Here is a 20,932-nt window from a genome sequence, read left to right as displayed (position 1 = left end):
GACGGATAGACTGCGTTTATGGTTCTCCGTAGGCTGTGGGTGCTGAAAACAATTCACCACCAGAAGAGTAGGTGGCGCAACGGTTTTTTGTAAATCGTCGTGGAGTGTTTATTTACCTAGGTTATCGAGAAGTCGGAGCAAATTTACATATTAGCCGTTTCATCAATAAAATACGCACATTTTCAGCAACTACACTGCCCATTTCTCGTCACATTTGAATTCAGATGCTGATTTACATGTACTGTTTAGCTGAAATATGAATTGTGAAAACTTACAGCAATGGCGGTCAAAGGATTCTGTTCGTCCTGTTTATCCCGGCAACCCCGCCCCTGACGCAAGTGATTCTTAATACTGACCAATCACAGCCAAGGGGGTCTCCGTAGCTCGATGCTTATTTTACACCATCTTTTCCCCTCCTATTTATTGTGTGTTTTGGTCACAATGCTAGTTTACATTTTAGGTATCTAGGGTCTCTCGCCTGAATACCAATACAATGACAGATGCAGTTATATTTACATAATGTATTTGAATGTTCTCCAATTAATACGTATATATCTAATATTAGTTTGTTGCATAACTATGGAAGTATATTAAACTGAGAAGAACAAAATATTCTCTCACCCCGCCCCCCCCCCCCCCCCCCCCAAAAAAACCCGGTGCCTTCTTTCAATACATTCACACTTTTTTTTTCTTATTGCAAAAACCTACAATTAAATTATACATATTATAATTAGTTATGCCTAAACCTTTAACCCTTGTGTTATCTTCGGGTCATTCTGACCCATCAGTCATTGTGACCGACCGTCGTATTGCGACAGATTTACCGCATACAAAGACAAAGTGAAGCATTTTCTTTTAACCGTTGGGCTGTCTCAGACCCCCCACATTGCAAAGGTTAAAAGAAAATTATTTTAATTTGTTTTTGTATTGGGTAAAATTGGGTAAACACAACGATGGTTCGTTATGAACCTTTGGGTCATGTGACCCGAAGGCAGCACGAGGGTTAAATAAGAAAATCACAACAAAAACCCAACATTGAAGAAGTGGGGAGAAGCATGCGTTATTTACTAACAAAGTTTTGTACTACTGTGCATCTAAATACAGTATTTAAAAAAAGCATTGTCTTTGTCAGAAATAGTTTTGCCTACAGTCTGCCAAAATGTTAAACTCTAAGTAACATTATACATGAGTCAGATGAGTCAGATGCCACATGCATACAAAACTGAAACACATTCTTCTTTAGGAATAGCAGTAAACTAACTATAGCTTTTAGGTTAAAGTACTTTATCAACAGTATTCGTGACCAGATTGTATTTGTGACATTTTGTTGCATACAAGGAATATAGAAAGAAGAGTCAAAAGTCATGCAGTACATTCCTCTGACCCACCATTTTGTGGGTCAACTCGGGCTACCAGCTGAGCAGTCCTTTCAGGTGGAACATATGACATGTGACTTATACATAGTAGTGGAGCCTTGTACACATTATACCATCTTCTTTATAATAACCTAGCATCTTAACCAAATGAAAAAGAAAACATACAAACACTAAAAACTTTATGTTACTTACTATCAAGCACAGCTTATCATAGAAAAAAACTATCTCCAATGGAACAATAAAACCATCAAGAAAATAACCTTATATGTTACTGTTTTCTATAGATTTAGAAGGATATTATAGAAGACCCACCTGAGTCAGGGGCTACACTGTTTGGGGTTGTGTTTTAGGCTAATGGGCTATCTAGATGGCTAGTGCTCCCAGAGCAAGAAGCTGAGCAGCAGCACAGTGAGACTGATCCCCACCACTAGAAGCAGGACCAGGGGAGAATCCTTGGAGAGGCTCAGGAGAGAGGAGCTAGATGTCAGGGGTCGAGACCTCAGGTACTGATCCACAGAGTCCGCCAGGCTGTAATGTTTGGGGCAGAAGCCAAGGTCTCGACGGGCCTTATCAATCTTGAAGGTGTGGCTCACAGCAATGTTTCGGACCTGAAACCAAGAGGAAACCTTTTCAAGGTACTGTACACATTTTCATTCTTGTAGCTCAGCCCAGCAAGACAGCAGTGTTCTACACTCAAAGGTACTTTGAAGAAAGAAACTCCAGAAGTCTGGATCTCTCTACCCCCCACCCGTTCCAACTCTGATGGTTAACAGAGACAGGTATTGCTCTCAGCAACTGCTTGGGAGGTCTGGTCTAGAGAAGATCTTGGCTAGAGGTCAGACTGGTTGGCTAATGGCTTTGATTAACCTCCATTTGCCAAATCCCTGTTCTACATTCTGCCACCCCAGTCCTGATGGATCGCTCCAATCTCTATATCCCCTTACTGCAGAGAGGATAGGGTGTCTGTACAGAAAATACGGGCAGTGAGAGAAGCCTGATAGAGGCTGAGTTAACTTGATGTGGGGTGACGTCTCTATTGACAAGAAGAGCACAGACTCAGCTCTTGAATTTGAACTAAAATGAAAGAAAACATTGGGTTTATTGTGGCCTCCTATCCAGCACATTAACTAATGTATTGTTCGCATCAAGCTCATGTTGTTTGAATATAGGCAGGGTTCGAATTAAGGGGGGGGGGGGTTTGGTGGGTCTGTCCCCCTAATTAAGACTTGGACCCCCCTAAAAGAGGTAAAAACAACAGATTGTGGGGGTCAATTTTTGTATTAATTGTTACCTGTAACGTTGATAGTGTCTTTTGTTCTGGTACAGCATTGTGTAGGTTTGTGTTCGAGCGGAAATTATGGTCTGCTGTTGTGTGTGTGGGTCTGAATTGCTGCTGTTTTGCTTTACAGTACTTCATTGGTGACCCCTGACTTCAAAAGTTGTTGTGTGGTATGTGCCCCAGGAGCTTGTGGAAAGGATTGTTTATTATCATCAATAGACTGCAGACATTACATTAAACAAGCAAGATACTGTTGGGATTGTAAGACTTTAGTTCACTGAAGCAAGCGCCTGCGCTGTACGAGGTATCCTTAATGCCCTGGAGAAAAAGTTGACCCCACCGATTGTCATTGTATAATTCGCACCCTGAGTATAGGTCTTATGTTTTTGATCTTTTGGCACCTTCAACTGAATTAACTTATGAACCATAGACATTGTAGGGCTGAAATGTGTGAGGCGGCAGTAAAACAAGTAAAGATGTTTCTAACTCTACAACCTAAGGAAGACGTATGGGATAAGTGCAGCCTTTAGTTTAATTATTCTCTTCCACACCCTTCCACCGTGGCTGGGTTTGAAACACTTTAGCTCACAGGGCTCAACATTAACATTTTTTGGCATCGGGCCAGTGGGTTTGAAACTTACTGGCCCCAAGACAGTTTTTACTGGCCCCCCCTACAAAAGTTGTAATTTATCATTGTTACAACAAAACCAAAGACTTATAAGTTGTGTTATTCTGTTAACATGTTTAACCATTTATTAAACACATCCTGGATATAAAAAGAACAAAAATGAAATCGCATTTCTAGTGATAAAAAATTAAAAGGTAATAGTCAGCAAAACAATTGACTTTTAACCTCAAACATGACGTGCTCTCTTCCCTGCTGACAGCCATCTCTGCACAACTCTGTCTGGCTGAAACTGAAACCTCTGGTCCCTCAATGCTAATATATAAAAGCTTCCATAGTATTTCATCAGTATGATACTAAGTACCCAAGTCGACACCATTCTTCTGCTGCAGTTCAATAGCCTGGGGGAACGAGACGAACGGCTGGCCCGTCTTAATCAGAATCAGAATTCGGTTTATTCGCCATGTATGTTATACAGACACGGAATTTACTGTGGCAGGGAGGTGCAAACACTAAACATATACGAATCTTAAATTAAGTAAAGGTACAGAAGTTTAACTATTCCTAAGAACTAAACAATCTAAGAATAAAACAATTTAAATATAAAATAATATATATATAAAAATAAGAATAAGAATAAGAATGAGCAGCATGAGTGGTCAACATAGTGCAATAGTGCAATCAGATACTGGGTTAAATAATGAATGAATGTCAATGGGAGTCCTTGGCCTTGTTGAAGAGGCCAGTAGCAGATGGAAAGAAACTGTTCTTATGGCGGGAGGTTTTGGTCCTGATGGGCCGCAGCCTTCTGCCGGAGGGGAGTAGCTGGAACAGGGAGTGGCCAGGGTGGGAGGGGTCGGCCACAATCTTCCTCGCTCGCTTCAGGGTCCTCGAGGTGTGCAGGTCCTCGAGGGTAGGCAGATTGCAGCCGATCACCTTCTCAGCAGTGCGGATGATACGCTGAAGTCTGCTCTTGTCCTTGGCAGTGGCAGAGGTGAGGATGGACTCAATGATGGCTGTGTAGAAGTGCACCATCATTGTCTTTGGCAGGTTGAATTTCTTCAGCTGCCGTAGGAAGTACATCCTCTGTTGTGCTTTCTTGGTGAGGGAGCTAAGGTTCAGTTCCCACTTGAGGTCCTGGGAGAGGATGGTGCCCAGGAAGCGGAAGGACTCCACAGTGTTGACTGGGAAGTCACACAGGGTGATGGGGGTGAGTGGGGCTGTATTCTTCCTGAAGTCCACAACCATCTCCACTGTCTTAAGAGCATTGAGCTCTAAGTTGTTCTGGCTGCACCAGGTCACCAGCTGTAATCAGACTCGTCCCCGTTAGAGATGAGCCCAATGAGGGTGGTGTCGTCCGCCAACTTCGAGTTTGACGGATGGATGACTGGAAGTGCAGCTGTTGGTGTACATTTACATTTAGTCATTTAGCAGACGCTCTTATCCAGAGCGACTTACAGTAAGTACAGGGACATTCTCCCCGAAGCAAGTAGGGTGAAGTGCCTTGCCCAAGGACACAACGTCATTTGGCACGGCTGGGAATCGAACTGGAAACCTTCAGATTACTAGCCCGACTCCCTCACCGCTCAGCCACCTGACTCCCTAGGGAGAGTACAGGGAGAAGAGCAGAGGGGAAAGGACGCAGCCCTGAGGAGATCTGGTGCTGATGGACCGGGAGTCAGAGACGTGTGTTCCCAGCTTAACACACTGCTTCCTGTCAGACAGGAAGTCTGTGATCCACCTGCAGGTGGAATCAGGCACGTTCAGCTGGGAGAGCTTGTCCTGAAGCAGGGCGGGGATGATGGTGTTGAAGGCAGAGCTGAAGTCCACAAACAGATCTGACACCCCCCCCCAAATTATTTTGGTGGCTCCTCATGCCCTGTAGAGTGTGCCATAAAAATCTCTTGATACTAGTTGCATAAATGTAAAAGTTAGAAGGGGAGTAGGATTTTGGCAACACTGTTTTTTATACCTGCAGAAATCCTCCCCCCCTCATATCTTGAGATTATAAAATTTGACACACCCCAAAATTATTTTGGTGGCTCCTCATGCCCTGTAAAGTGTGCCATAAAAATCTCTTGATACTAGTTGCATAAATGTAAAAGTTAGAAGGGGAGTAAGATTTTGGCAACACTGTTTTTCATACCTGCCGAAATCCACCACCCCCCTCCCCATATCTTGGGGCTTTAGGATCTGACACACCCCAACTATGCGGGGATGTGGACAATCTGGATGGCGACACTAACTGGGTAATAGCTTGTCAACTGGTATTGAATACAATACTTTTTTCACTACTAGACACATTTATAATGAAGCATTGGTATTTCTTTGTATAAGTGGTAATGTTATTATAGGTGACAGAGACAGTTTTTGCCATTCCTAATGTTTGATCATTTATTATCATTCCACAAATTAATCTTAATGTTTACCCAAAATGCTGCCTGCCGTAAACATCCCTGACCTGTTTTCATGATCAAGCCTCAAACTTGTTAAAACTCTTATTTAAATGATCACTTTCTTTCTTTTTTTCTACCTTTTGTTAAATATATCATTATAGTTTTTTGTTTAAAATAATTGTGATGGAACCAATCAAAATGTCATCATTTATTAGATGTTTTTCACTAGCCATTCACAAAGGGAAGGCTACTAAAACCAAGCACTGTACATTGCAAGTTAGAAGACACAAACTAGGCAGTGGTTAGCAGGATCTATAAAATGGATATGATTGTAAACACAAAACAGTTGTGTGGCAAGTAGTTTACTGAGAGGGAAATAGAAGTAGAATTCTGGTAGGACGGACCTGTGAGCAGGGGCCTTTTTATATAGCCGACATTTGTAAAATAATGTACTCATTTACCAGACGATTATATGCCAATGAATTGGCATATAGTGCATTTAGTAAGTATACCTATAACAGCAAGTACAACGTAATCAAGAATCAAAAGTGAATTGTTCTACTAAAAGTGATTCGTACAAATGAATACAAAGAACGATGCTCGCTTTTACCAGACAGTGACAACAGCAGTCGCAACTACAACATAATTCACATATTACCCTCATTCCGATAATAGGACAGTGTAGCACAACATCGACATCAACATCGTTTTTCAAGTGCAGCTCCAAAGTACGTCTATTTTCTTGAGACAATCATTCGGATTTTACGAGTAGCACGACATACTAATCGTATAGGCTCTAAAGTGCAGCACAACATAACTTATATTTTGATGAAACATGAATTAAATAGCCTAATGACAGTTTCCTCAAAGCCTAAAACGAGGGAACCTAGGCTTGTAAAAATCGCCAACCTAGGCTTGTAAAAATCGCCTCGGTTCGTCAAACTACAACTAGCAATAAGCTAGGAAGGCAGTGCGCGTTCACGCGTAGGGGAGTGGGATTCTGCGGGGGAGTGAGAATTCGGTCCAACAACGGCCCCCGTATACGCCTCCACAGCTGCCCTGCCAATGCATCCACATTCTGTGTTTGATGTGATGCTAGTTACGGAGTTCCCAAAGTAAAGCAAGCGCGCAACACGCGCGAGCGAAAAATGTTGGCCTTTATTTGAGCGCAAAATAGTTTTTGAGCTTCATGTAAAATAAACAGCCGTTTTTCAATTGGTAAAATATTGTCTAATGAAGGTCATGTATTTTTGTCTCTTAATGCTTCAGCCCCACCCTTAAGTTTCTTAGCCTGGTTTTCCAAATTATAAACATTTAAAACTGAAAGCATGCAGCCAAGGAGCTCTCCACCTTTATTACTCATTTAAAAACTATTTGATAAATCGAATATAAAAGCACCATAGAATGTAAAGTAAAGTAACAGCTAGCTGGCGTCAGTTACTTGTAAAATGCATAGATAATGTTTAACAGTAAAATCTCAATTTAGCTTGCACCTAGCATATTTGAGTGTGCTAACATTAACAATAACGTCAGCTAGTTCGAGGTGTATGCATAGGCTAACCATTAAATTAGCAGCACATTTCCCGTATTTAACAATGATTAAACATGGACTTACCTGAAAGTGATGCACGGGCATCATTTCGCAGTTTCTTTCTCTTTCTTATTTCTGCCCCTGACTCCTGTTGTCTTTCTGAGGCCATTTTAGAAAAGTTGACCCTACTGTCAAAGTTCGTCAGGCCACTGAGATAGGACAGGGCACCCACGGCGAGCTTGGGTATGGAAGCAAATCGTTACCAAAATTCAAATGCAAATGCATTTCCAGAAATGCATTTGCATTTTAAGAATGTGGCTGCGTTATTTGACTCATAAATGAAATTAGTAATCAATCATCCTATTTGCATTTTAATTTTCTTCTTCAAGAGTGCTCAATCTTTCACTTAATTAAAATGAAAAAGAAATAGACATTTGAGATTTAATTTTCAAAACATGCCCCAGCAAATAGATACCAAAATTCAATTTGAAATGTAAAATTTGAAAATTAAAACGCATTTCCAGAAATGCATTTTCATTTTAAGAACGTGGCTGCAAAATCGTGACCACAATTCAAATTCAAATGCATTTCCAGAAATGCATTTTCATTTTCAAGAACGTGGCTGCAAAATCGTGACCACAATTCAAATTCAAATGCATTTCCAGAAATGCATTTTCATTCTAAGAACGTGGCTGTAAAATCGTGACCACAATTCAAATTCAAATGCATTTGCAGAAATGCAAAATGAACGAAAAAGCATTCTGAGCGGCGCAGCAGAGTGACGTCAGTAGCCGCTCTTCTTCAGCTCCCTGCTGACCGAGCTATCCATCTTGTTCGGTAGGGGGCGGTGTGCACATCTGCATTGCATTACATTGCAAATGTGCCGGGAAATTGATTGAATTGCCGGGTCTTTAGAGCAGCGTTCCCCAACCGGTGCCCACCGGTCCGCGGACCGGTACCGGTCCGTGAGTCATTTCGTACCGGGCCGCACAAAAAAGAATTAATAACATTATTTCCTTTTAATTGATTATCAGAGTCTGAAAGACGTTTTATTCTGAAAAATGACCTGATTCTCTCCTTCTCCGCGGGCCTTTTCCCCTGAGCAAAAAAGCTCTGCAAAGACGTGTGTTTACTCATTTTTTAGCAAGTTTGTGGGCTTTATTGAACGGTATCATGCGCGTCTCTTACTCTTGACAAGTGATAGTTACCACTCAATGAAGCCTGTTTGAGACAACAACTCTATCGGTGTTTTGGATGAAGGCTATCCTGAGATCGCCACTAAAGCACTGAAAACCCTGCTTCCATTTCCAACATCAAGCGGGATTTTCTGCCGTGACAGCAATCAAACAACATTTTTGAATAGGCCTGAACTGGATATAAGGAACGCACTTCGGGTGTCACTGTCGTAGCTTATAGTCACACACAACAGTGGGACTGACACATCGAAAGCTAGCTAGTAACAATATAACGATGGAAAACCAGGCTAAGAAACTTAAATATGGGTCAATTGAAAAAACGGCTGTTTATTTGACATAAAACTCCAAAAACTATTTTTCGCTTAAATCAGCTAAACTAGGTGTGGAAGTCACTAACTAGGATCACATCAAACCCAGAATGTACATGCATTAGCAGCGCAGCTGTCCAGGGCCTATCTTTCCTCCCAGTCCGTTCTGCCGGTCCGTGAAAATATGTCTTACATGAAAGCGGTCCGTGACGCAAAAAAGGTTGGGGACCGCTGCTTTAGAGGACGCATCACAGACCATGGCGCTCCCTCAAATTGTGCAAACACTGTTAGAATTAGCTGAACAGGTAGAATCTAATAATATATCTGAGTCTGATGCCCGTGACCGAGTAGAACAAGTCATAGAGAGCTTGGCTGCATACTCTGCCGTCACAGATTTACACATTAATAGTAGCTCTGCCACTGTTTTATTCATTGTTTGACATCAAGTTGCTCAGTCTGTGATGCGTCCTCTAAAGACCCGGCAATTCAATCAATTTCCCGGCACATTTGCAATGTAATGCAATGCAGATGTGCACACCGCTCCCTACCGAACAAGATGGGTAGCTCGGTCAGCAGGGAGCTGAAGAAGAGCGGCTACTGACGTCACTCTGCTGCGCCGCTCAGAATGCTTTTTCGTTCATTTTGCATTTCTGCAAATGCATTTGAATTTGAATTGTGGTCACGATTTTACAGCCACGTTCTTAAAATGAAAATGCATTTCTGGAAATGCATTTGAATTTGATTTGTGGTCACGATATTGCAGCCACGTTCTTAAAATGAAAATGCATTTCTGGAAATGCATTTGAATTTGAATTGTGGTCACGATTTTGCAGCCACGTTCTTGAAAATGAAAATGCATTTCTGGAAATGCATTTGAATTTGAATTGTGGTCACGAGTTTGCAGCCACGTTCTTAAAATGAAAATGCATTTCTGGAAATGCATTTTAATTTTCAAATTTTACATTTCAAATTGAATTTTGGTATCTATTTGCTGGGGCATGTTTTGAAAATTAAATCTCAAATGTCTATTTCTTTTTCATTTTAATTAAGTGAAAGATTGAGCACTCTTGAAGAAGAAAATTAAAATGCAAATAGGATGATTGATTACTAATTTCAATTATGAGTCAAATAATGCAGCCACATTCTTAAAATGCAAATGCATTTCTGGAAATGCATTTTCATTTGAATTTTGGTAACAATTTGCTTCCATACTTGGGAAGTTGAGTGTGTATTTGTTTTTTTTTGTTTTGTTTTTTTTGGGGGGGGGGGCACCATCGTAACTTTTTTTGAGCAATTAAATATATCTCTTGTTCTGCCTGTTTTGTGATATACATGCCTAAAAGGTGCCTAATATTTATATACTGATATAATATCGGCATTATAATTATTAGTACTATGATGATTTTTGAGTTGCCAATTTTTTGGTGCCCCCTCAGGACTTGGTGCCCTACGCACAGCGCGTAGTGCGTGTTATGGGAGCGGCGGTACTGCTCATGCTTCTCCAGTGTAGTTGTTGAACATGCCGCTCAGCCTGAACTCCCGCCCCTCATATTTTAGATTTTTATTTTTCATTGGCCAGTATTCATGCAAATGGGCAAAACTGTCAGCAAATAGCCGATCGCATGGTTGGGGTGCCACCAGTGGTGGCCAATCACTTTTCAGTGGTGGCCAGTGCCACCCCTGGCCACTCCCTGGACACGCCCCTGTGTAAAGGGTCTGTACAGTTCTGACAGAGAGGGCCTCTGTGTGACTTAAACAAGGATCTATTGGGAGCAGGTAACAGTGGCGGATCTAAGGGGTCGCAAGGGGTGGCAGCTGCCACCCCAATAAAAAATACTGCCACCCCAATCTTTTTTTTTTTAATGCATTTAGCAGACGCTTTTATCCAAAGCGACTTCCAAGAGAGAGCTTTACAAAAGTGCATAGGTCACTGATCATATCAACGAGATAGCCCCAAACATTGCGGGTAGCCAAAACATGAAGCATACATTGTGAAAAAAAAGCCCAAAGGGAAGAACCACAAGAACATGTAGTGAAACAAGTTACAATTAAACAACATGAACCTCAATCTTCCCATGGAAAATATTATTTGTACATTACAGAACATTTAAATAAATAATATTACTGTTTAATTTACACTACAATGTTATAGCCTAATTATTTACCATAGGCAGTACTGTACCCCCCTACTTTGGATTTTGATTCGCCTCCAGGAGGCCACCCAACAACTTCCTTCTGCCACCCCATTGCCACCCCGAATGAAAATCTCTAGATCCGCCCCTGGCAGGTAACCCAAGCTCCCCAAACTCAGATCAGTGGAGAGCATACACATTGAACAAACACATAAGGACATAGGGTACTCACACGCACACATTGCTAGCTATAGGCTACCGCAGAAAATACATGATGTTGCATCCCAGCTTGTGATGTCATGCCAAAGAATGTACCAATTAAGAGCCTGAACATTTAACTAAATTAGATCCAAGCACTGAGCTGTGATCAAATGAAATTAAAGAAATGAAAATGTATTTATTAAGGTTGTTCATCCCAACATCTGTGCAGGCCAGTGAGGTAAATGTGCCTGCTCCCACATCTGAACCACAGAATTCTACACCAGCAAACAACAAAGGACAGGAGAAGAAAAAGGTGTCAAGACCAGAGATAGATGAATAAAAAAAAGGGTTACCTCATTTCTGGTGAACAGCAAAGGGACTTCCACTAGGGGCCTCAGAGCAACATGTAAGCACTCCATTAGGATGGCTGTGAAAACACATACACACGCACACACTGGTCTAAGATATAGTAACTTCACTCTTTTTAGCACGTTCAATTTCTACTTATTCTTATTACTACAGAATTGCAGTGTTCTGCACCTTCAACTGTGTGCGTGTGAGCGTATCCCTCACCTGCGGAATACACCAGTGACACAGGCAGGTGTATCATGGGTCGACTGTGACCCAGCTTCTCAAACTACAGTGGGGTTTAAATACAGAATAAACTGTTACGCTGAACAGTTTGACAGAGCAGAACGTTCCATCCACAAGAAAAGAAGAACAACATTTTGTATTTTTGCAAAAACAGCTTTACACTTACCAATGGGGTCAACCACTCAAACAAGTTAACTGATTCTCCGTCATTGATGAAATAGGCCTGTCCACTCTAGAACAGGAATGTCACAGTCTTTTAAACAGGCCCTTGCGGTAATGAAGAATGAGAATGAAAACGGTGTGAATGCAGCGGGGACCTACTGCCACACAGTTCTTCCTAGTGGTGAGGGCCTCAGCAGCCAGTGTGTGGGCTGTCACAAGGTTGTCTACATGGACCCAGTTCATCCTGGCCAGGGGGTTCCCAAAACTGAAGCTAAACAACCTGCGCTCCACGTTCCCCTTGGAGAAAGGACAACTTGATAAGGGGAGAGAGAGAGACACACACACACAGTGTCTGTATGTTTTCTGTGTAAGATTGTGGAGTGCTATGTTCTGACAAGTGATTAGTTCTTGTGGAATTAAGGTTAATCAAGGTGCAAGTGTGTTAATCTAAGTTGAGCTTCTTAATAGCTTGGCCAATAGTAAGCCCAAAACTGAGCTTAGCCCAGCCCTTAGTCCAGTCCAGCTCAGCCCTGCGCGGCCCAGGCTCTTCCTTTACCTTTTCCCCCAGTCTCCTTAGTAGTAAGAGAGAGTGAGAGAGTTGTAACTAGAGACCCAGAGAGGATCTATCAATAATGTATTCTCCCAGGGTGGACATTCTGCTATCAAACGACTGTCATTCTGTTGGATGGACTGTAAGAAGTACAGACTGTTTTTGCAGTATTCTTAGATTGTGTTTTCTGTGTAGAGACCATGACTCTGTGTAGGTGTCTTCTCTCTTCTGGGCCATAGATACCGGATGGTCGGAGAACACAGGTCCGCAACATGCCCCCACCTTCGTAGGAGAGCAGTCAAAAAATAAAATTGAATGTACATGTTGTGTGATCTTTTACCTTAACTGTAACTTTAGATAGGTAGGTTCTCTATATAGGATGTGGAAAAACCCCATCAAAAGTTGGTTTAAATTGTATGTGAAATGACTGTGCATTCATATGCTGCTGAACATTTGTTGTTAAAATGAATACTCATATATATATATATAGCTAGCTGGTATATGTAACAATGAAACATACAGTAAAATAAATCATAGGTGTTTATGATTGAAAGACAGTCCTCTACATGAATTCATTTGAACCACATCCTCCCAGAACAAGTGCCTTGACTAGAACAAATTGAATCATGACATATCTGTGCTCTAAGCTTATTTGAATATGTAAGGGATCAGTATAGAGTGTTGGGTTACATTCCAAGGAGAGAATGAAGGCATTACACATGTTCATCCAAGACCCAGCAGAAAAATAATTCATTTGTATCAAAAATAGTCTGGGTAAGCCACAATATATTAGCTACATTGTTTTGGTAAGTCTGTCTGTGAAAGAGGGTGTAGCAGGGTGCATCAGGACTGCCTTGGGGCTTCCTATGTGTGAACACAGGCATTTGTGTGAGTGTTGGCAGGCGACTGCTTGAGACAGCCTGGTGTCAGGTTAACACAAGGCTCCAGTGGTATTGTGCTGTCTAACGCTAAATTTAAACTGGTGTCACCAGGTCCCGTTGGCTAAGGTTGCACATGGGTTGGCTGAGTTACCATGCCAACCATTACCTCAGTTACGGTAGTACACACCAGTTTGGGATGAGGAAAAACACACACACACACACACAGAGGATCCATACAATACCAGCAGTCCCAAGGTAACATCAATGCAATCTCCATACACACTTCTACACTGTACGTAACACTGAATTGAGCAGGTTCTATGTGTAGAAATATTTCACACTGCTGGCACAGCCAACAGAGTGAGCCCCATACCTTTGAGAGAGCACCCATTGGCTGAGAGGACCATCTGGTCAGCAACAGCTTTGGTTCTGGAGTAGTGATCTATGTGCTAGGATAGAAGAAAGTAGCATTTTGATGATCACGATGGTGCTAGAGATGTACTGTTGAACAACAAAGGAAATAGGGAGAGTAGTAATCTTATTAAATTGGTGCCTCCACACTCATATTGTACACACACAGGTGATGACAAAGTAACACAGCAGAGATGACAAGCGTCTGCCAGTTAGCCTTTATCTTTGGTCTCTCTCAAAGACAGCAAAGTCTGTTACTTTATTCTTTTAAATAACTTCTATTAAATAACCCCTTATGAAATCATGTTAGTAAATTAATTACAGTACATGGGCCACAGTGCCTATTTCCCTTGAAATCCGATTGAGTCTCCACTACGTCCAACTACCTTGCGTCATACCACTTCAGTGTGGGTTCATAACTAACATTTGACATCCAGTACAAGCTAACAGAGTCAGTCTTTCATTCCTCACCATGTCCAGGGGCACACAGGGGACAGAATCCTCGTCACCCTCCTCGATCGGTTTGCCAGCAAATGCCACGTTGACCGTGCTGGTGTAAACCAGTCTGGGGATACCTTTCTCCAAACACACTGCAAACAGTAGATGATGACACATATACACACATACAGACACAAATGCACAGACACACACAGACACACACACACTCACAAACAGATTTGTTTTTCTATCCTAGGATGGCCCGACCCTTACCCTAAACTTAAATGTAATTGTAACCCTAACACTAATCCCCTTGAACAAATAATTTAAATTCAATTGCAAAAGGGCCCCACAAAGTTACGTTTTTCAAGTTTCACTTTACTTGTGAGAACATTTGGTTACCACAAGGAGAGTTAAACAAGACCACACACATACACACAAACAAACACACACACAAAACACTATCTAGACATATAACTGAAGTTGAGAGACAGTCCAATATGTCTAATGTGGTTTACAACCTGAGTCAGTAAGGACCAAAAAAAGGTGAAGCCATGATCAAATGTTTTGTGTATAATTGTTAGTTTGCCACTTGCAAGGCTTTTGAAAACAAAAACAGTCCTATGCTCCTGCCATAACGTACCTCCAGGGGCACCTTGTGCCTGATTACCATCTTGGATGGCTCGGAACAACCCACTGAGGACTGTTATCTGAGGAATGATCTGAATGGGCATTTAATGGTTGGTGTTGAGGGTGATGTGCTGGCTGTTGAGTAATCACCTTTAATGACGTTGTTTGTCCCTCCAACATTGACAGACTCCACCTGCTCTTTCCTCAGCTGAGGAAGACGCAAAGAAAAGAGAAACATTTTCATTCCTGACTATGTTTGAGTATGTTTTCATTTTGGGTTTGGAGGCAAAGCCTGCAGCAGCATTAGCCAGAGACACCTGTTGATAGCCCGATGTCAGTCTGTGTAAAGTACAGTATGTGAAAAACCCCATCAACTCAAAAGATGCTGGAACCTGTCGGTTCACACTGTAGATTTCACTTATTTTACTACACTCTCTGAGAAGGTGGAGATTAGTGAAAGGCATGAGTTGATTATGTAACCTAAACCGAATAAGGAGGATAAAGAGAGGCAGATGTGTCTTCTTAGGCCAACAGATTTCCCAAGCTGCCACTCTGGTGGGATGGATGTTTAGCTTAGGCTGACAGAGTCCTGAAGAGCTGTGTTATAATTTATTATGAATGGACACCTGTTTGTGAGAAAGCCCTTCTCCTAGCATGGGACTGTAGGTGTTGAGGGAGGGTCATGCTCAATAATGAGGTAAAACGTGTTTGCAGGGTGGTGTCTTGCATTTGAGGATGTGCTCAAACACCCAAACCTGTTCTGGGCCAGACATTCCAAAGGAAGCTGTGTGGAAGATACAGTCCACCTCCTCGCACACCTTATGGAGAGAGTCATAGTCACAGATGTCACTCTGTAAAATAAAAACAATTATATAATTATTTATATATTAAACAGATATGTATACAGAATATACACATATCTATAAATATATATGCATATACATTATATACATGTGTATATACAGTATATATATATATATATATGTACCCAGTAGATATTATAACTCAATAGCAGAATTGGGTGAGTTAAAATAAATTGATGCTATTATGAATATATGTGTATTCATAGAGAACTCCATTTGATACGATGGCAGCAGAATGCTCCACTTGCATTTCATGTTGAAACATTCAATAGCTTGAACACACAGTAGATGGCATACATGGGTTGCCCATTATAATATTGAAACCATGAGAGAGGCCGGTACAATTAAGGTGGAGTGTCATGAGACTCCACCTGTAACCTGAATCAACCTGCACGTGTCTTCTCTGGCCTGGTCAACACCTGGCGCTATTCAGGTGGATCACTCACCCTGTGTGAGTTTCCAACCACAGGCCAACCAGAAGACCACAACCCTAACTCTACCACACCTAACCCAACCACAGCACTACACACATCAGAAAAAACTAACTGACTGATGTCCCTCTGTGCAACGTCCTTATTGAAACAGTAGAGTTGTGTTTCATTTTTAGTACCTGATGGAAGAGGGCTCCATCGGGAGTCTCCCAGGGTGGCTTGTGCAGATCCAGCAGGACCACCTCCACCCCCTGACTGGCCAGCGCTCGGCCCAGCTTGAATCCAAAATACCCTGCTCCCCCTGTCACCAGCACTTTCCCTGCTCCAACCCCAGCACCTCTCTTGGCCAGGGCCATTCCCTCATCCAGTCTGGAAGCTGGACACTCTGGGCTGCTGCACAAGGCAGACACCCCGTTGGCCCTGTGCCGGGTTTCTGTGGCGGAGGCAAGGGCTGAGGCCAGAGCTACGGCTGGAGCTGAGCTGCCCATCCAGGCCTGCTGGCTGTAGGGGTGGTAATTGTGGTGTCCTTTGGCATTCAGGCGACACAGCCCAGTTCCTGTGTCAGGGACTGAGATGCTGGAGCAGAGCAGCTGCTCCACCTGACACATGGAGCCGCTTTCTTTCATGCTGGGGGCGTGTAGTTCCATTCACTGATCCTGAAGGATGAAAAACTGGAGGGAAGATGACAAGATAATATGTCAAATGTTTTTGTTTGTTTTTTACATTAAGAATAAATTACATTTATCATTTGGTTTATTATTTGACATTTGTCAAAACAAGTTTATTATGGTTCTATTACTGTATCCTATCGATAGCCTACTGCAGAGAACAACGTGAAGAAATTTTCTAATATTCTGAGACTTTGACAATAACTCTATTATAGAAATGTAGTACAAATTGTACTGCATTAAACGTGTCGAAAAAACTCGTTTACTCATTGAATTATCTTATCTCATTGAAGTAAGAACACCTGAGATAGCGACGCGCTCGTACAGGTGCAGTCGTTAATTTTCAAGTGTTATTGATTGAAAAGATTAAACCGAAACGAAAACATAAGGAATGATCATTGATGTTGGATTCGAACCAATTCAGCAGAATGTATCAAATGTTCCTCTCATTTTCGGAATGTCAGCACCATTCTATTTCAAAAATGTCGATCATTATGTCCAAGACACTCCGTGACTCAGATTAGTACCGCACGTCTCAAAACATCCATATTCAAATCTCGATAACCATTTCGTCTATCATCCGTGTGTCATAAATACAATAAGTCCATTAAGTTAAGTTAACAGAAAACAAATATTCTCTGTACCTTTTCCGTGGACCACTCTCGTATGTCCCAACGGTCTGCATAGACATCCCTCCACCTGCCAATCATCTGTGGTCTTACCTGTAAGGCGTTCACCGTAAACTCTTGAAAAAGCTCGCATGCTCCACAATTGCATCCAGTTCTTTCGTGAAATGGGTTATATCTGATATGGTATATATTTTACATGGACGATATGTCATTTGAAATAAAAAACTTAAATGTCATGACAACGTCATGTCTTTATTTAAATCTGGATTTTTAACAGTGTATTACAAATGTAAAGAATAATATGATCATTTTTAATACCATACATAAAAAAAACAAAATCTTCCTCTGCACTCTGTACAGTTGGTAATCATGAATCTTGTTGCCAATATTATTTTGTTTCTGGATGCTTCACTGAGATGATTTCTCTGTCAAAGTATGTGGAGAGTTTAGTCATACATTTTCTTGTATCACAATAACCATCACCACAAATAATACAATTATACAGTACAGTCAAGAAAGTTTCTAAGCTGTAAATTATTTCAGTTCCATCTAGACACAGACTGCATACAAACCTGAAGGCCAGGGCCTGTTTCCGGAAACATCTTAAATTGTCAGTTTCCTGTGCTAGTCTCCTTAAGTCATCTCCCTCAAAGGAGGGGAGTACTGGTTCCTGTAGAGATGAGGACAGGTTTAAACACAATATTAGCACCATCTACAGTAGATGTTACACACATCTGAAGAAGATCTGGAGCACCTGACCTCTACCTACAGTATGGGGGACCAACAGCACCAATAGTCTTGGGCTAAATCAACACGGTTTGTAATCAACAATTACTGTATTAGTCAAAGGTTAAAATCATGGGCCAAGCCATGGTTGAAAAGAACAGTTATGAAATAGCTACTGACACATTTTCTTTTTTCACTCACTACATCAACTCACATCTCCATCACTGTCGATGGACAGGAAATCCCCAATGATGAGTGCATCTGCATCGTCAGGACAAAGGTGGTACCGACCCCTATTCTGATGGGCCAGCTTCATCAGGAAGTCGTTGGCCACACTGTGAGGACGATACACAGTGTGTCATACAGTCACAATGCATGCAACGCTTCTAGCATTTCCCAGTCAATAAAAACTGTGCCAAACTGCAACACCAAGTAATGAGATACATGACACCCAAACATACTGTGCATTGTCACTTGTTAGATTTATGTGAGTGTTGAGCATTGTGGTACCTATCTGTGCAGTTGTAGGAGACAGTGTGGATGGTGATGTGTTTCCCTGAGGTCAGTTTCTCTGTCTCTGTGAGGACCAGGCTACAGCTGGAGTCAGGCTTCCCATCGCTGAGCACATACATGCCCAGCCTCTCCCCAAACCCGCAGGCAGTCTAAAGGGCACAGGCATGCACATGTCACACCAGAGGCTCTGTCACACATGTAATTTCTCATAAACTTCCTTATTTCTTTCCCCTTTCAGTACTGTCAAATAACAGAGAGATAGTTATTATTGGGGAAAAGTGTATTAAGGGTTTTGTTTTTCATGGACCTTTGATTTCTGAGTGACGTTTTTCATTGTCCCTGTGCTGCTCTACTAGGACTGTATTTATCAACCCTGGTCCCCAGCGCTACAGCTAGCAGGTTTCAAACTGCTGAGAGCGGATCGTGACCCTGTGCTCTCTGGTATTTGTTTTTACATTAACAGTGGCTGGTGTGAAGATGTGACAGTGATTCTGCAGCACTGTTCTCCTGATCTGGAATCATTTTTTATTAACTGCAGATCGTTTTACTCGCCACGAGAGTTTGCATCATTCATTCTGGTTGGCGTCTACATGCCTCCGCAGGCTAGCGTCAACGAGGCTCAACGTGTGCTCGCCAGCCAGATACTGAGTGTGGAGCATGAAAATCCGGATTCCTTGGTTATTGTGCTAGGTGACTTTAACAAAGGCAATCTCACTCAAGAACTCCCCAAATACAGACAATTCATCAAATGCCCTACCAGAGAAGGAAACACCTTGGATCACTGCTACTCTACAATCAGCAAAGCATACCATGCGGTCCCCCGAGCAGCACTGGGTCACTCTGACCACGCCATGGTCCACCTGATTCCTGCATACAGGCAGAAGCTAAAGCGCTGTAAGCCTGCTATGAGGACATCGAAACAGTGGACCAGTGAAGCTATGGAGGATCTGTGGGCGTGCTTGGACTGCACTGACTGGGACATGTTCACGACTGCTACCAATAGTCTGGATGAGCTCACAGAGGCTGTGACATCATACATCAGCTTCTGTGAGGACTGCTGTATACCAACACGGACCAGGGTGAGCTACAACAACGACAAACCCTGGTTTACAGCTAAACTCAGAAGGTTGAGGTCAGCGCAAGAGGCCGCGTTTAGGAGTGGGGACAGAGACCGTTTCAAGGAGTCGAAGAACAGGTTTAGCAAGGCGGTGAGGGAGGCTAAACGACTGTACTCAGACAGACTAAAACACCAATTCTCTGCAAACGACTCTGCTTCTGTCTGGAGAAGGCTCAGGCAGATTACCAACTTCGACTTCTCCTCCTTCTTTGAGAAAAAAGTCGCCGACATTAGCAGTCGGTTCCCTAAACCCACCTTTCCTACCCTCTCACCCTCCATGAGTGACCCAACTAAATGTCTAAACTCTTTTTCTCCCCTGTCTGAGGCAGAGATCTCTGACCTCATTCTCTCTCATCGCCCCACCTCCTGTCCCCTTGATCCTATCCCCTCCCCTCTCTTTCAAACCATCTCCCCCTCCATCATAACTTTTCTTCTCCATGTCCTAAACTCCTCTCTTATCTCCGGCACCTTCCCCTCAGCCTTCAAACAGGCTAGAGTTACCCCTCTACTCAAAAAACCCTCCCTTAACCCTGCCGTCCTCCAGAACTACAGACCGGTATCACTGTTACCCTTCTTTTCAAAAACAATTGAACGTGCTGTATCTAACCAACTGTCAAACTTTCTCTCTCAGAACAACCTGCTTGACCCCAACCAATCGAGCTTCAAGACTGGCCACTCCACAGAGACTGCCCTCCTGTCAGTCACCACTGCCCTCCAGTCTGCCAGAGCGGCTTCCAGGTCATCCGTCATCATTCTGCTGGACCTTTCTGCAGCGTTTGATACGGTTAACCACCAGATCCTGCTCTCCAGACTTTCTGAGATGGGCATCACTGGCACTGCACTCCGGTGGATCTCATCCTACCTGTCGGGAAGATCCTACCAGGTCTCCTGGGGAGGCAAACTGTCAGGCTCTCGCCAGCTCTCCACTGGTGTCCCACAGGGCTCCGTCCTTGGACCCCTCCTCTTCTCTCTGTACACCACCTCACTTGGACCAATCATCACCTCCCATGGCTTCTCCTACCACTGATACGCTGACGACACGCAGCTGTACCTGTCGTTCCCCCCAACCGATCCGGGGATCTCAGCTAGGATTGAGGCCTGCCTCACAGACATCTCTGCCTGGATGACCGAGCACCACCTCCAGCTGAACCTCGCCAAAACATAACTTCTCATCATCCCGGCTAAACCCTCCATCTCCCACGATCTCTCAATCACCCTGGGATCTGCGACGGTGACCCCTTCATCCTCTGCCAGGAACCTTGGGGTTACCATGGA

The 20,932-nt window shown here is 42.8% G+C and overlaps 2 protein-coding genes across 3 annotated transcripts; both read right to left on the bottom strand.

Annotated features, from left to right (window-relative positions):
- Positions 1-1,009: 1,009 nt before the first annotated feature.
- Positions 1,010-16,659, bottom strand: sdr42e2 (short chain dehydrogenase/reductase family 42E, member 2). Of its 2 annotated transcripts, none has more exons than XM_062453069.1 (11): positions 16,184-16,659; positions 15,466-15,561; positions 14,861-14,918; positions 14,114-14,232; positions 13,605-13,680; positions 12,550-12,632; positions 11,960-12,097; positions 11,805-11,870; positions 11,618-11,681; positions 11,398-11,471; positions 1,010-1,984 (listed from the first exon to the last, which is right to left on the bottom strand). In XM_062453069.1, the coding sequence occupies exons 1-11, from the start codon at positions 16,649-16,651 to the stop codon at positions 1,748-1,750; spliced, it is 1,479 nt and encodes a 492-aa protein (XP_062309053.1). In that variant the 5' UTR covers positions 16,652-16,659; the 3' UTR covers positions 1,010-1,747. The 2 variants fall into 2 exon arrangements, with proteins under 2 accessions (XP_062309053.1, XP_062309058.1); XM_062453074.1 differs by lacking the exon at positions 1,010-1,984 and adding an exon at positions 2,254-2,339.
- An 856-nt stretch (positions 16,660-17,515) lies between these two features.
- On the bottom strand, positions 17,516-18,757 carry vwa3a (von Willebrand factor A domain containing 3A). The gene is made up of 4 exons (XM_062483508.1): positions 18,538-18,757; positions 18,242-18,362; positions 17,874-17,971; positions 17,516-17,726 (listed from the first exon to the last, which is right to left on the bottom strand). The coding sequence occupies exons 1-4, from the start codon at positions 18,657-18,659 to the stop codon at positions 17,690-17,692; spliced, it is 378 nt and encodes a 125-aa protein (XP_062339492.1). The 5' UTR covers positions 18,660-18,757; the 3' UTR covers positions 17,516-17,689.
- Between the last annotated feature and the right edge of the window lie 2,175 nt (positions 18,758-20,932).

Source organism: Osmerus eperlanus, chromosome 2 (assembly GCF_963692335.1).
Source record: "Osmerus eperlanus chromosome 2, fOsmEpe2.1, whole genome shotgun sequence".
NCBI lineage: Eukaryota > Metazoa > Chordata > Actinopteri > Osmeriformes > Osmeridae > Osmerus > Osmerus eperlanus.
Note: the sequence above shows the minus strand (reverse complement) of the source record. Positions and strands in the feature narration are given on the sequence as shown.